General features: G+C 40.6%; 1 protein-coding gene across 2 annotated transcripts in view; it reads right to left on the reverse strand.

Moving 5' to 3' along the window:
- Nucleotides 1-15,829, reverse strand: part of ctnnd2a (catenin (cadherin-associated protein), delta 2a) — a 232,945-nt gene that overhangs the window by 59,699 nt on the left and 157,417 nt on the right. For both annotated transcript variants that reach the window (XM_034212013.1, XM_034212012.1), the window contains exons 13-14: nucleotides 14,027-14,159; nucleotides 5,965-6,178 (exon numbers count right to left, since the gene is read on the reverse strand). In XM_034212013.1, the coding sequence (XP_034067904.1) occupies nucleotides 5,965-6,178; nucleotides 14,027-14,159 (347 nt within the window). The remainder of the gene's footprint in view (nucleotides 1-5,964; nucleotides 6,179-14,026; nucleotides 14,160-15,829) is intronic.

Raw genomic sequence — 15,829 nt, forward strand, 5'->3', positions numbered from 1 at the left:
TGCCAAAGAAGACAAATACCATAGCTAATGTGTGTACAAAAAAACTGTAAACGAGAAATAAAACAAAGAAATATTGATTTTAGATTAAATTATAGGTGATAGCATGTTAACAAATGCTGACCCCAGAGTCACACAACTTCCCGTCCTGCAGTCACTTTGTGGGAAACATTTGTCAGCTCTAGGTTAGGTCCTGTATCTTGGGTAAATTGTCACTGCTTATAGTGGAGGTTTCATTCCCACCAGGGACTCCCGCAGTGAAAATGCTGCAGAGACATTTCTGCAGGACACTAACAATTTGATAGCATAGCAGCAGCAGTCGGAAAAAAGTCAAACTGGTGAGGGCATCCTGTTCCCCCACAGGAATCTCATAATGACTGTGATGGAGCTTTGTCCTCAGGCATTTTATAAAGAATGTTACGAGCTTTGGCTTAAATTAAAATGGCTTTGGCAAATACTGCAGTAATGGGGGCATTTGGACATGGAGCAGTGATTGATGCCTTGAATGAACAGAAGGAAAGGTGAATACATTCCAGTAAAATATGGCAGCAGTATTACTTCACTATGTCGGTTAGTTATTGGCAGCATCAGCTTGGTGTCATTCCAAAACTGCTGTGCAATGCATGGAATATCAATCAGCACTTTGAAATTAGCTAAAATGTTCATTTGTCCCCAGTTTTGAAAAATAGATTGCACACATAACTCAAGATGTTTGCACCAATGCTCCACTTTTGAACAATTTCCTCAGCAGTTGCCTCTCAGTTTAGCCTTTGGGAGCAGGCGGGCGCTGCAGCGGGCTGTGCCACGGTCCACTGCCTCAAGGTGAGCCCATGAGTAAGGATAGCATCTCCTATTGACACCCAAGCCTCGGCATCGACCACGCTTTGACTGACAGGCCCGGAAGCCTTGACTTCGTCCTATCTACCTCACACTGAGACCCAGGGAAGCCAATAAAGCTTGTCTATATTTAAACTTCAGAACCGTCAGGGAGATAGGGTAAATTGTTGAGGGAAGGTTTTTCGGGTCACCAAAAAAAGAAATGATGCCCGGTCTCAATTCCCCCGTCCTAAACAGATTCTTAAATCACAGAGAATAGGGAAGGGCTTTGACGAAGCTGACAACACAGGCAGTAATGAGGAGGCTGATTTGTTATGACTCGAGCACAACCACTCTCTTTAAACCCAGCCGTTGAGGATTGTGTCTATTGATGTCATTTCAGCATGCACCACTGCTCCTGATGAACCACACCAACTGCCATTGCTTTCAAATCATTTAGCCACCAATTAGTAGTGAAGGTCAAGCTCTGAGAGGAATGTAATTTGGCAATAGATCTAATGCCTTTGTGCCACATATACATGCAGAAGAGCAAATGATCTGGTAGATGAATCTGTCTTTTTGCAAAGCCTTCTCCACTTTTGGCTTGTGAACATTACAGGGTTTATTATGACCATGCCAGGTCCATATTTGTATTTTACGGTTTTACTAGAACATGTTCACGTTGTTTAATATTCAAAGAACCAAACACTTTCTAATAATGTTCCCCTTAAGGCGAGACACCCCAGGTGAATAGGGTAATTTTTTTAACTTAAAGGTATCAGCTAGAAATGTCTCCAGTTAATTACTTACAATAAGGCAATTGTCTTTTGTATTACAAGTTTTCTGAAATAGCATGTTTAAATATGCAAATTATCCATTATCTCATTACACATATTTTAACACATTTCAGGAATCGAAATCTGAACTTTGGATATAGCCAGATTCAAAATTCTTGTTTCATTTTGTAGTCATATTAGTATCTAAGGCTTTTACAGAAGGGATATTGGATATCTCTTTTTATCATTCCATAAATCAGAAAATACTGTCAACAGCCCTAAAATATCCATTTTCGCCATGTTTTTAGGTATACAATGTTGTATAATTCAGGCTATGAATTATATATGAACAAACCCTTCGGTAAAAGCCTTCATAATATTGATAGGAATATAACTGGAAGGTTTGGTGTCTCTACGTGCTACTGAAGTTGAAATTTCTAACTCAGAGTAGGAGAAAAAACTCATTTTGAGAAAACGACCTTTAAAGATTACAGTGAGGCGCTAGCTAAACCCTCCTGTTCTTTGAATGACAGCTTGCGCATCGACGCACTCCGTGAAGGTATTTCATGTTCAGGGTCATTTTTTTTTATATAACCTTGCTTCGTGCAAGTGACAATTGTTGTCGTCTTCTCTGTGAACGTTTTTTTCGCCGTTCTTTTGGCATTTTGAGATTTCAATTTCTAGCTGAAAGCTAACCAGGAAGTGTTTTAGCACACCACGTGACGCATCTGAACGAATCACGTTGTCAGAAATTGACACCAGCCAATGAGATTTCGTTTCTTGGTTTACGACCCCTTTGTGCTTTCACGATTGGTTGATGATACAAAGGAAATGACCATATTTGGATCCGATGAGATTGTGCAGGAGAGACGGAGCTTTCCAGCGATACCTCTGTTGACATGGTGCACACAGCGGTCGCGGTACTTTATGTTACGTTAGAATGCTAACTTTTGGTGAATTTAGGAGAAATCTACAGACGCAAATAGACAAACTATAGTAAAATAAACACTTAAATGTGTATTTTGTACGTTTTCCTTCCAAAAGCCTGAAAGAAAACATGTTATGGAATCAAAATAGCACAACATCTCAAAATTGACCAGTACTTGAAAAACGATGTACTTTGCCTGCCGTGTCTCGCCTTTTAAGTCTGGCAAAGACACTCAAATACACTCCTAATTGAATTACTGAATATGTATGCAAGAGTTTCTAATGGCAAATCAGAGCTCCAGCAGGGTCTTCCAGCAGGCAAATGAAGATAGACTTCAGAATAGAGTTGTACTGTCATGAAAGCAATTGAGATGTGGAGTTCAATGTTAAGTATCAGAGTAAACGGACAACAGGGGAGAGTATGCATGACGCTGATTCAGTCAGCCAGCAGCAGGGAACAGGAAGAGCCAGGGAAAGAGAGAGGTTGTGTGCATCATGACTATTTATACAAGTCAGAGCTCAACATTTGATGCAGTATGACTTGAAGGGCAATTTATTAATTTGTTAAACTCCTTACAAACACTCTCCAAGCAATGTTTTAATTTTTCAGTGTCTTAAGAGCTTTTAAAATATTCTTTAAGGTGCCAGAATGTCCCTAAAGGCAAAGTCTGATGACTATCATCACTGACACTTATAGCTAAGCATCAACACTGAATTCTATGTGAATTTTAATGATGCACATTGTTGCACTTTGAATTGCCTTGTGTTGAAAGGTGCTATATAAATAAACTTGCCTTGCTTCTTTATCCGGTATAAAAAACACTACTTCCTTATTTTTCTCCCCTTCCTATCTTCATCTTTCCTCCACAATCGGTCCTTCAGCCCATCTTACTTATCCTGCCTATTAATCACTGTTATTCTATCAATTTTTTATTTTGTCTGTATTTTGGGGGTTAAAAGAGAGATTCAAAAAAACTCCTCACTGGCCTCCTGTCATTGTTGTTATCTGCCAGGTCTCCTCAGTGAGCAAGTGACCTGCGGGTGAGATGCGTTTTGGGATGGTTGTTTGAGTGTGTGTGTGTGTGTGTGTGTGTGTGTGTGTGTGTGTGTGTGTGTGTGTGTGTGTGTGTGTGTGTGTGTGTGTGTGTGTGTGTGTGTGAGTGATGGCGCTTGAAGATGAGCTTTGTTCAGCTGAAGAAAATGGGGTCAGGAGTCAAATTGAACATGAGCGGGCTGCACCGACTTTATCTCAGTTCTCTTTGTGCGCACGTGTGTTTCTGTGTGTCAGTTTGAATCTATATCTGTGTGCAGGAGAGAATGAGCGTGATTGTACTTTATCTTTGGGAAAGTCCAATCCTCTTGTAGCAGCGTGCACGCGTGTCTCTTATCTCAGGACTAACCTGGTGCAACCAAGAGGGCTTTTGTCTGAGCAAAGAGCGAGAAACATCGGTGATACAAGTGCAGATAAATACCGTCCAGACCAATGTGATGCAAGACACGGAGCCACAAGAAGGCCAGCATGCATATGGAGGACACACCAGAGAGAAGAAAAAGAGCAACATAAGGACATATACACTAGTGAAGGAAATGACTGTTCATTTCATTGTAAGTGGGTAAACTTACTAAATCAGCAAGGGATCAAATACTTATTTCCTCCACTGTAAGTAGGAGGAATAATACAACTAGGAGAAATTGGGTGACAAAAAAGGAAAAAATGATATATAAAATAACTGTCTTTCTTCTGTCCACTTTTTAAGGTAGACGGGCTAAAATATGATGACTTGCTAAGTATCACATACAGTATGTTAGCCTTTATAGACTGAACCCTGTGACACATGTTCCCAAACAACATTTGACACACACAATTCTCACACACACACACAATTCTCGCACACACACACACACACACACACACAATTCTCACACACACACCATGTATACATCACTTCAGGGGACATTACATTGACTTACATGCATTTCCTGGAGACTTATCCTAACCTTAACCATAACCAACACATGCCTAACCCTAATCTTACCTAACCTAACCAAGTCTTCACCCTAAAATTAACACACACACACACACACACACACACACACACACACACACACACACACACACACACACACACACACACACACACACACACACACACACACACACACACACACACACACACACACACACACACACACACACACACACACACACACACACACACACAAAATTATCACCTTTCCTGAGGCAGAAGCAGCGGTGAGTCTGTGTTAGTGTTTGCTGCTGCACTAAAGGGCCTCTAGTTGAATATGAAATTCTTAGTGGGAGGCATATTGCTTAATATTTCAGCAGAAATTGAGATCAAATGAGATCAGCTAATGTAATGTATGTTTGCTTATGTAGGTGGGTGTCCAAATGTAATCCATACATCTTTTGCCTACACAGATATGTGCGCGCATCTCCAAAATAAGTACTGTTCATCTGAGTGTGAATGCATGTGTACATCTAAGTTTGTGTGTGGGTGTTTGCTCTACTCTATGTATGTCTCTAGTCAGTCTAGTGGAATAATTTGTTCTGTTCATTGCCTTAAGGTTAAATCAAGATTGACCAGTGTTTCTAAAACACAACACTTGCTGGTAGGGATGCACACACATTCTTGTGATTCTTTGCAGCCCCCACGCAAAAAAAGGTATGTTAGAAAAAGAGAAGACGCATAACAAAACATTTCTGAAGAGAAATGATGCTCAAAAAATAGTTGAGTGCCTCTCTGCTTTTGCTGCATTCTTTCCAGAAGTTATGCCTGAGAGTCTGAATGTTAAATAGTTTGGCATATGAAGGAGCTGAAGATGAACAGCCTTGGTCTCTGAACAGTAATAGTAACCTTTTGTGAAGAAGATGCTTTCAGAATTACATTTATACATTCTCCAATATATAACATCACTCTTCTTTCTTGCTTGGAATGTGTGTATGCCTCCTGTGTGTGTGTGTGTGTGTGTGTGTATGTGTGTGTGTGTAAGTATGTATGATTCATAACTACCGCAGTTTTACATTTAAACGTTTTTAAAGTCTTAGATTTACCATATCTAGATCACTTATAAAAGGTCAGAAGGGTAACAAGTCATGCAGTTGTCTAGTAGATTCACCAGATAGGAAGGATACATATAATTAGATAAATCAATTAACAAAAACAGGCAAAACAGATAAGAAAGGTATCGATATCATTTCATCTAGTTGCCTAAAATGATGCAGATTTGGTGCAATAGTGTGTGTATATGCAGCCGGACCTCATATCAAATGATGTCCACTAATTCACATAAAAGTGTGCATTACACACACATGTGTACACCATTATAACCTCTCCCGAGGCAATGCAGCAGCAGTCTTGCTGAAAAATAGCTAACCCATCATAAAAATGCGAGGCAGGTTATGTGAGGTGTACGTTTGCCGCAGTACCTGTGACCAGCTCTCTGATTTCCACATCTCCGGTCTTTCTCAGTAGGCGGACCAAGGCAGGGATCCCCCCGCAGTTCTTCAGGGCCACTTTGTTCTCGTCGTTGGCCTTGCCGTACACCAGGTTCCTCAAGGCTCCGCAGGCGCTGCGGTGCACCTCGCTCATCCTGTGGTCCAGCAGGTCCACCAGCAGCTGGATGCCTCCTTGTCTGCGGATCTGAGGATACAAACAAATTAAATTATATACAACAACAAAAAGATCATCAAATACATTTCCAGACACCAGGAAAATGGCCAACAGTTGTCTATGCAGGTAACTACCTGTGTGTGTACAGTCAAGTGTGTGTGTGTGCGTGCGTGTGTGTGTGGCTTACAGTACCCTTCAGTCCTGCCAATCAGATTAACAACCCGTTGTGCACTAATTAAAGATCCTATAACACAGCTAATGAATGTGTTTCACAAAATGACACTTAATTATACTGATGAGGGTGGGGGGGTGCAACACAAGCTTTGCTGATAATCTAAAAAAATATGACGCAATATATTTTTGTCTGTAGCTCTACGCGTCTCTGACCCTGCTTCTCAGTATCTCCCATTTGAACTCGTCTTTTTCTTCCTCCATTTTAATTCATGTGATGTCTGTTTATCTGTTTGTTTTCATCCTGTCTGCATTTTTCTGTTTCAGTTGTCTGGTTCATTTCTCCTTCAATGACCATGCATAAACACATCACTACTGACATGTTTGGCTTCTGCTAACTGAAAAGGAAAATAGCTCGGATGCACAACTGCTTCTTCAAATAGACAACAAAGGTTCAAGTGATTTATAAGATGTGCGATTTTAAAAATGCACCATGCATAATGGGGAAGTTTTGTGTATGATTTATGTATGTATATAATAAATAATAAAGAGGCATTTGTGGTCCCAACTCTTTACCCTTTCAATTCAATTCAAATTCAAAACCTTTATTTATACAGATAAAACCCATTGAGATCATAGACCTCTTTTACAATGGTGACCTGCTTCAATTAGTTCCAAACATTAATACAAACATGACAGAAAACAAAGGACATTATATGTAAGTTTGTATACTAGTAGCATTTACAGACACCAATATTTTCTGATTGTATAGCGTCTATCCTAGCTTTAAAAACATGAAATGGAATCCCTAGAAACATTTGAAAATGTTAAAAAGAAGAGAGCATGCTGGTGACTTGTTATGTATAATAAATATAAAGAATACATACACACTAGTTCTGAATCGTATAATTCAATACATTTTGTAAATATTATAATATTTATAGTTTAGAGATATTAAACTTTAATACAAATACATCTATATAAATACATTGATAATAAAAACACATGATAACAGCTACGACCCAATATCTTCCACACACTAATAGTATCAATCCATCATCGACTCCTCTAATATAACAGACAACCTTTTAGAAAGTGAATCCAGTTTATATTGCTCATTAGGTCAAGTTGCAGACCATACGATTTGACCATGTAATTTAATAAAAAATAAACAATTTCCCAAATTGGGATCAATAAAGTACCATATTATCTTATACATATAATTACGATACACTGAGGAAATGTAAGGCCTTGTAAAAGTGTTCCATTAGTGAAGTAGTAAACTGCTGGTTCCATCTGGATCTCGAATATCAATGAATAAAGTGAAAACTAAATGGTAATTCAGTGTGATTATCAGGCTATAAACTTAATGTTGCAGGTGCAATCTACAAAATGCAAGCCTTAATTATCAATGTTATTTTTTTTACCGAATAAGTATATAAACAGATGCTGAAACCAAAGAGGAGAAAGCTTAATGGATTGTGTGACTCCCCCAAAAGTCAAGAAAGCTGTCAAGAAATGTGCCGGCACTCATAATGGCACCCTCACCAGACTAGGGATATTATGTTCATGTATTTTATAAAAGCCTGTCTGTAGCAAGCACTTTTCTGTTCAAGCGAGCGGGTATTTCCCTATTCTCTACTACTACTGTCTCTTCTGGTTGCATTATAGACTTTACGTGTTGCTTTATTTGCTATTTACATACACAAAAAGAGACACTAGAGTAGAGGGAAACAAACAAGCAAATCAGTGCAGATTAATGGGTTTATCCTGATTCTGTGAGCACAGTGGGGATCACAATGAGGGCATTCTGGTGTTACCCATTATGCCTCACCCCTATGGTGTTACACGTACTGCCTTCTCTCTATGCTGTGGTTTTTAACCCCCCCCCCACATCCCTTTCTACAGTGGGGATCTTCATTCGCCTTAGGGGGCCAGAGAGCTTACAGCCAGCCGTGTTTTGTCCAATCAACAGGGGTGTAGTACTAATCACCAGAAACAGGCTGTGATCACCAGGAGACTAAATCCAGCACGGATAGAGCAACTAGTGTGTGCGTGTTTCTATGTGTGTGTGTGTGTGTGTGTGTGTGAGTGTGCATGTGTGTGTGTGTTTGAGAAATAGAGATTGAGAGAGAGCAGAGAGAGAGCATGTTTCTCACATTTCCACTTTTATTGAATCTCTGGAGTACTGCGACAGAGTTACTCATCCAGATAACTTGGAAAAAAGTGTTTCACAGTTAACTGCGTAATCGTGCTCCTTGAAACCCTCTTATTTCTCTGCATGTTCTCCCCCAGACCTGGTACATTAAACAGTGGAAAATAATTCCTGGTGTCTGTTTAATCGTGAAGCACCAGATGGGTGGAGTGTACCGTGCAGACATGTTGACAGGAACAGTAAAGTGCACTGAATCCTCTTCCAAGCCTTGTCCCGTGATTATCACTGGCACTCGTTGTTTTGTCTCCTGTGGAAACCTCACACATCTGGCATGGGTAAGCCACAGAGAAATGAGAAGAAGAGCGCACAATAAGTATTTTCAACTTTGATTTATTCATAGTGAAAACAAATGCTTAATGCGAGGCAGGTGTGGAAAGAAAATGAGTGTGAAAGTAAAGAAAGAAAAAGAGTAAGGAAGTGATGGAGGGCATGGAGAGGATGGAGGTGTTTGATGACACAGCAGGAGTTTATCGAGTTTGCTTATCTTTTCAATTAAAATGGATTAAGGGAGGCAATGAATGGCAAACTAACCTTGCTCCATTGGCCTCACAATTTTCTCAGCCTGATTCGCTGTACCTCTCATGCCCTCCAGTCGTCACCTCTGCTCCCCTTCCCTTCTTCCTGTACCGATCTCTCCTTCTCCCCTCTCCTCTTTAAGCTTGTGTCACAGTTAATCTGTTATTCCATAAAAGCCATAGTGCTTTGTATTGCCTCTGAGCTACCTACAAGGCTTGCCAACACCGCTGAGTCTGTTCCTGTCTTCCATGCAAAGAAGATTAGGAGCGCAGATTGATTTGTCTTTGTCTCCCACTGTTCCGCGGCGGCCACGGGTGTTGGTAACCCATAGCGACAGCATTGCCGTGGTAACAGTTAGCAGTGGTGAAAGCGGGGATTGTGGGAATCAGGTGTGCTGCCGGCATCAAATCTGGCAGTGGAACAAAAAGCGGTGACACATACCTGGGTTGGTGGCATATGAAGCCTGAAAAGTGACTCACCACATATGGAACGTCAGCATTAATCAGCAGCACATATTGAGAGTGAGAAGTGGGTGTGAGGACATGTGAAATCTGCCATGCACACTCATGCATGGGCCTCAACGCCTCTTGGCATGGCAGTCACCTTACCTACTTTTGGGAAAGCCCTGTTTTCTATATTTAATTTACCTTTGATAATGGCTATCAATAATACAATGTTTCGCTTAATTTCATTTATGTTTAGTTTAGACGGAGAAAGGTTAAGCAAACGAGCCTGGTTCAGATTCAAACTTGACTCAAACTTAGCCGCAATACCAGGTGAGCTACAAGACAACCTCAAGAGCTTTTGTTTTTACCTGACACTTAGCCTCGAGCTAACTGCATTTAAGAGCTTTCCACCTTGGGCTAATTGGGTTCTTGGCTCTTTGCTAACATTTCCCTTTGGAGACTTCTAAACTGGGCCAAACTTAGTATTAACCTATAGTTTAATAACACTGTTCTGAGGCAGCTCATTTTTCAGCAGTACCGGAGAAAACCTACCTCAATAAATACACTAGAGGCTCTGATGTTTAAAGAGTACGACCACAGAGGCAACACAAACACAACTCTCTCCTCAGCAGGGGATAGGGATATGTGCTTATTAATCCCAGTCTGTGTGTATACTTTGATGAGTGGGTGGTCCCCAGTAGTTTCATACTAACATATGACCAATTAGTCAGATGAAGACCCATTTCAAAGAGTGTTTTTGTCACCAGGTTATGGATAGTGAAGGGAAATGTTGCTGAGGAAGATGATGGATGAGTAACTTATAAGGATACACTAACTCTAAATGCTCTAGACCACTAACCCAAGGTGAAAACAGACTTATTCACTGAAGGTCACCTGAAGGCTAGTTAAGCTGTTATAAAAGAGATTAGGACTTTTTGCTTGACAAAGATGAAAGGCAGTTTTCCTCACTGGAATATGTCTCTGCAAATTGTGAAAAGGCAATAAAGGATACTTTTTTTATCAAAGCAGTGCCTAATGAACTACTCAGCATGTTCTTTTATAGGTGGTGAGAATTGACACAAGGTTTCTAAGCCATTCCTTTTGCTTTCTCTATCTTTAAACACTCAGAATGGTACGCAGTTATCAGAGGGGAAAATATGGTCTGCAATGTGTAAAAAGTGGGAGAAGCATGCAATATTATTACAGTGTTTGCTACGGATCATTTGCTGTGTCTTTTTTCATCCTTCATGCTGATGCCTGTTGTACAGATATTCAAAGCTTGCAGATTGCACAGTTCACGCTCTACAAATCAAAAACAACATTCTGTAAACATATTGACTTTACATTATTGGCTTTCTTACCGTAATATAAAATGCAATTCTTACTGAGAATACAATTGAACTTAACATTCCTGTATTGATACTACACTGTATAATCAGAGCCCTTTATCTCTCTAGGGCTCTGTGTATAATCAAGCAGGTCCGCTGTAAAACAAAAAGGACATTATTCACGTCCTAAAAAGATGGGAGGAGAAATTAAAACCATTGATAACAAAATAAAGTGGGATAGGAAGAGAGTGATATATGATGTGTGAAGTAAAAAAAGTAGATGTGTGTAAGAAAGAGAGGGGAGGGTGGGGGTGTGACACAGGGGGCACGTTCCTCTCCCTTCAACCGGTCTGTTGGATAAATGGATATCGACAAGGCTGCTACACAAAATGAATTACTGATGTGACTGAACTTTAGTCTGACAGTGTGTGTGTGTGTGTGTGCTTGTGTTTTGGTGTGGCTAAAGGGGATGCATGAGCTGACATGTCAATGGGCTTGTGTGTGTGCTTAGTACACACAAGGTTACTGTTTGTGTGTGTAGTACGGTGTGTGTGTCTGGGGTAATTTCATTGACTAAAACTATGACGAAATATGTTCGTCAACGACCTTTTTTTCCATGACGAAAACGAGACGATGACGAGACGGCACCGACGGCTGTAAACACTAACTGTAACGAAATCAACATGCAATATCGTTGACGAAAAGTGACGAGACGAAAATGTAGTTTACTAAATAAAAACTATGCCAAAATCTCTCTTTACTTTCGTTGACGAAAAATGAGGAGACGAAATATTATCAAAGATAACGTTACATCTCTGATAGTCAGTTTTTCTCCCAGCAGTTCCATTTCCGGTGCTGCGGCAGGGCAGCAGCTGTGTGTCTGTGCGGCGGTAGATTTGAATTACACCGGGCAGCGGCACAATGTGAACTGTCAGGAAGACTCGGGTCTAACTCATGGTCTAACTAACCTTATTCAACAGAAAATAAAATGGCAACAACAGGGCTTGGGAGCAGTGGTCGCACTCACGTTAACCGAATACCCCCCGTCAGCGCGAGTGAGTGATAAATTGTGCACTCGACGGATAATAATGGATTATGACGGAAATGTTACGATCCTGTCCGTCAAAATGACTGACAACGAAAAAGTCTAAAGCCACCACTGCTTGGGAGAAAGAAACAATGTGATATTTGGGCCCATTTTCGCTACAATGAGGCGGAGAAAAAAAGCGAATGCATTGTTTCATCAGAAGGGAAGCAATGTGGCCAAAACACAGCTGGTAAAAACACCACAAACCTGAGCAGATACTCTCTGCAAAGCTGCTTCATCATTCAACCTGTGTTTTTCATCAAATAAGGACAAGATATAATCCTATTTATTTATATATGCTAAAATGACAAATTATTGGTTTTGGCTAGACTAGTTTGACTGAAATGTTCTATATAATCTGATGACTAAAAAAGACAGTTTTCATTGACAAAAAGTAGACTAAAATAATTAGTTTTCTTTGACTAAAATATGACTAAAATGCTCAGACCTTTAGTCGACTAAAACTTGACTAAATAAAAACAGGATGAAGGTGACTAAATATGACTAAAACTAAAAAGGAAATTTAACACAGGACTAAGACTAAAACTAAATAAAAAAATAGCTGACGAAATTAACACTAGTCTGGGGCAGTAGTAAATGATGCTGAAGATGAGTTTGCCGAGCTGCCTCTGTGGTCAACTGTAATCTGAGCTGGGGCCATACCTCACTACTCATTACTTTACTTACTATAACAACTCATGGTAAAAAAATGGACTCCCTATTCCATTGTCATGAAGGTGGAATCTAACTATATCCAGAATAAGTTTTACTGGATCCAGGCTAGAAACATGTTTATTTCTGCTGTAAAGTTGGGCATTTTAACATGGGGGTCTATGGGAATTGCTCCTTTTTGCATCCATCCCCTGTCGGCCACTAGATTACATTACATTACATTGCATTTAGCTGACGCTTTTATCCAAAGCGACTTACAATAAGTACATTCGACCAGGAAGACACAACCTTGAAGAAAACAGAATCATATAAGTACATCAGGTTTCATAGAGCCAAACATTTCAAGTGCTACTCAACTGGCTTTAGGTAAGCCAGTCCTTTATTAGTATAAAAGTGCTTCGTTAATAGTTCTATCGCTCGAAGTGGAGTTGAAAGAGATGAGTTTTCAGTTTGCGCCGGAAGATGTGCAAGCTATCTGCTGTCCTGATGTCAATGGGGAGCTCATTCCACCATCTTGGAGCCAGGACAGCAAACCCTACGTGTTTTTGCCGATGGGAACTTGGGTCCCCCTCGCAGCGAGGGCGCAGCGAGTCGTTTGGCTGATGCAGAGCGTAGTGCACGCGCTGGGGTGTACGGTTTAACCATGTCCTGGATGTACGAAGGGCCAGATCCATTCGCAGCATGGTAAGCAGATGAACTGCAGTTTGTGGCACTTCCTTCTGGGCTTCCCGGTTCTGCGCTATGAAGCGCTGATTGGCTGTGGGTGGGCCAGACGTGCATGTGGGTGGGCCCCACCCGTGCCCACCCACATGCACGCCACTGGTGCACGTCATTCCGGTGTCTGTTCCTTTGTATGTGCATGAATGAGCACTTTAGCCACGTGACATCACATTGAGGATGCTGTATCATCTATTGACCAACTCTACTGAATTTGTTTTGGGATGAAGAAACATATTCTGGATGCTGTGTCTGTGTCTGTGTGTGTGTGTGTGTGTGTGTGTGTGTGTGTGTGTGTGTGTGTGTGTGTGTGTGTGTGTGTGTGTGTGTGTGCCATTGTTTTAGAGCAGTGCTAGGGTTTATAAGAGCTTTCCGACAGGGCTTCCCTCCTAATTTACTTTTGAGAGACACACTAGTGACTTTGGGACTAATTGAACTTCACTGCCACTATAGATACTACTCAATAGATGGCACAGCTTAGAGATGGAGATTGCAGCATGCTTCATCATACAGAATCGTAACAAATTGTAAGTTGAAGAACTATTTATTGGAAGCGAATGTTACGGTAAATGCAAAACAGCCCAAGGAGTTTGAACTCAAAATAAGTGATTCACTTATACACACCTTTTAGGGCTTTGATCGTCCATGTTACGATTATTCCCATCTCTACTACACTGTTAGTGATCAAATACTCACACAACACTGAAAACACACACAGACACAAACCTCGGCTTTGATCTTGTTGTCTCCGAAGCAGAGATGCTGTAGGTAGGCAGCAGCGTTGGACTGCACCGATGGGAACTGATGCTGTAACATCTGGATCACCTCTGGCAGCTCCGGATCTCTCCACCCAAACTCTCTGCACAGAACCAGACAGACAGAGACACACTTTGATTCCGGCAGCACTTTAACAAAGCATCTCACCAAAACTGAGAAAAGGAGATTTCCTCAAAGTAGTCCAATAAAATCACACATTCTTTTTTCAACATTCACAGAGCTACACACATTCACTTACATGCTTATACACTATACACAAAGGAAGACCTACATGTGGATAAAAAAAGGCAGGGTTTGATTGACAGATCGTTTTTTTAATGAAAACAACGACTTTGTTTTGTTTTCACCCAAAGATAATTGGAGAGGGCTTTATAAGTTAAGCAACACAGCGGGGAAGAAGTGATGCAAATTGCATATTGAATGCCCAATTTGCCAAAACATTGTCATTTCCACCTGTCACAGTTGCAGGAAATGAGAGAAAGTGGTGAGGACGCCAGCATGTTAAATCGAAAGCATCGATGAACAACTCAACCAGTAAATGGAGAAAATATGGGCTGAAATTGGGTTTGCAAATCACTTAGGAGTTAGATTTTCCTTTTAAAAACAACAGTGATTTTAACAGTATGATGTCCTATTGTTGTTCTGTTTTGATGTCTTCTTGTGGAACCTACTGCTGCAGGTCTCCCTTGAAAAAGAGATCATTGATATCAATGGGATTTTACCTGGATAAATAAAGGTTTTGAATTGAATTGAATTGAACAGGTCTTAACTCTTTATGTAAATATAATTCAACTTATAGTGAGTTCAATACAAGCTTTACAAATGTGTTAAAGTATTAGATATGTAGCATACAAAGGCTTCGAGAACATCCAAAGTGAAAAAGGCACATTATTGTCTGCAGGGTTTTACTGGCTTGTAAAACTGCAGTGAAAAAACAACAATAGCTAGAGATGAATATCTTGAACATCCATCCGAATCATTGGGATGAAGTGAAACACAATGCAACCAAGGTAATACTAAGAGAAGTCCGTACATTTTAAATGATTGCACAGCACTGCCTTACTGCCTGCATGCTGTCTGTTATGTTATATACTTTCTACTATTAGGAGTTTACCCTCCTAAGAGCACACTGTCCATTGGTAACACTCAGGTAATGGTCTTCTTTATTGTATTATCCCATGCTGAGAATTATTTAGCTTCGGTCCCCCAAGTAATACAATTATTAACGTGCAAGAAAGTGTTGGCGACTGTGCGTGTACACACGTTCTGAGTTTCTGCAGACTTTAACGTAATATTTGTTCCAATAACCGCTCTGTAAACTGTCTCTCTGTAACTTCCTCTCTCTCCCGTTGTCTCAATGCAATCTGAAGAAAACCTATGTTGAAATTGTAGCCTCTCCCATCCATTGTGCTGTTGGAGGATTGATTTTGTTGTTTCTAGATCCATGCTCACCGTTCTGTGCCAAAATGCGGCTCGCTGTAATCCCCATCAAGCTATCGTGAAAAACAACATTGATAGCTCAAACTCCCCAAACATGAAAATGTGGTAAATATGGGACAATTGACCTGCTTGGAGAGGTTCAAACTGATGGGGTGGAGGATTGCGTGTGTGCCAGTGTTTTTGTTGCGGAAAATGAAGCTGTAATACCACACGCTCATCTCTGTCGGATGAAGCGAATGCGGCCTGGGAAACATCCGAGAGGAGCGGCAAGTTCACGGGGAGCAAACATGGCTCTCAAAGATAAAGCAAGCT

Source organism: Gymnodraco acuticeps, unplaced genomic scaffold (assembly GCF_902827175.1).
Source record: "Gymnodraco acuticeps unplaced genomic scaffold, fGymAcu1.1, whole genome shotgun sequence".
NCBI lineage: Eukaryota > Metazoa > Chordata > Actinopteri > Perciformes > Bathydraconidae > Gymnodraco > Gymnodraco acuticeps.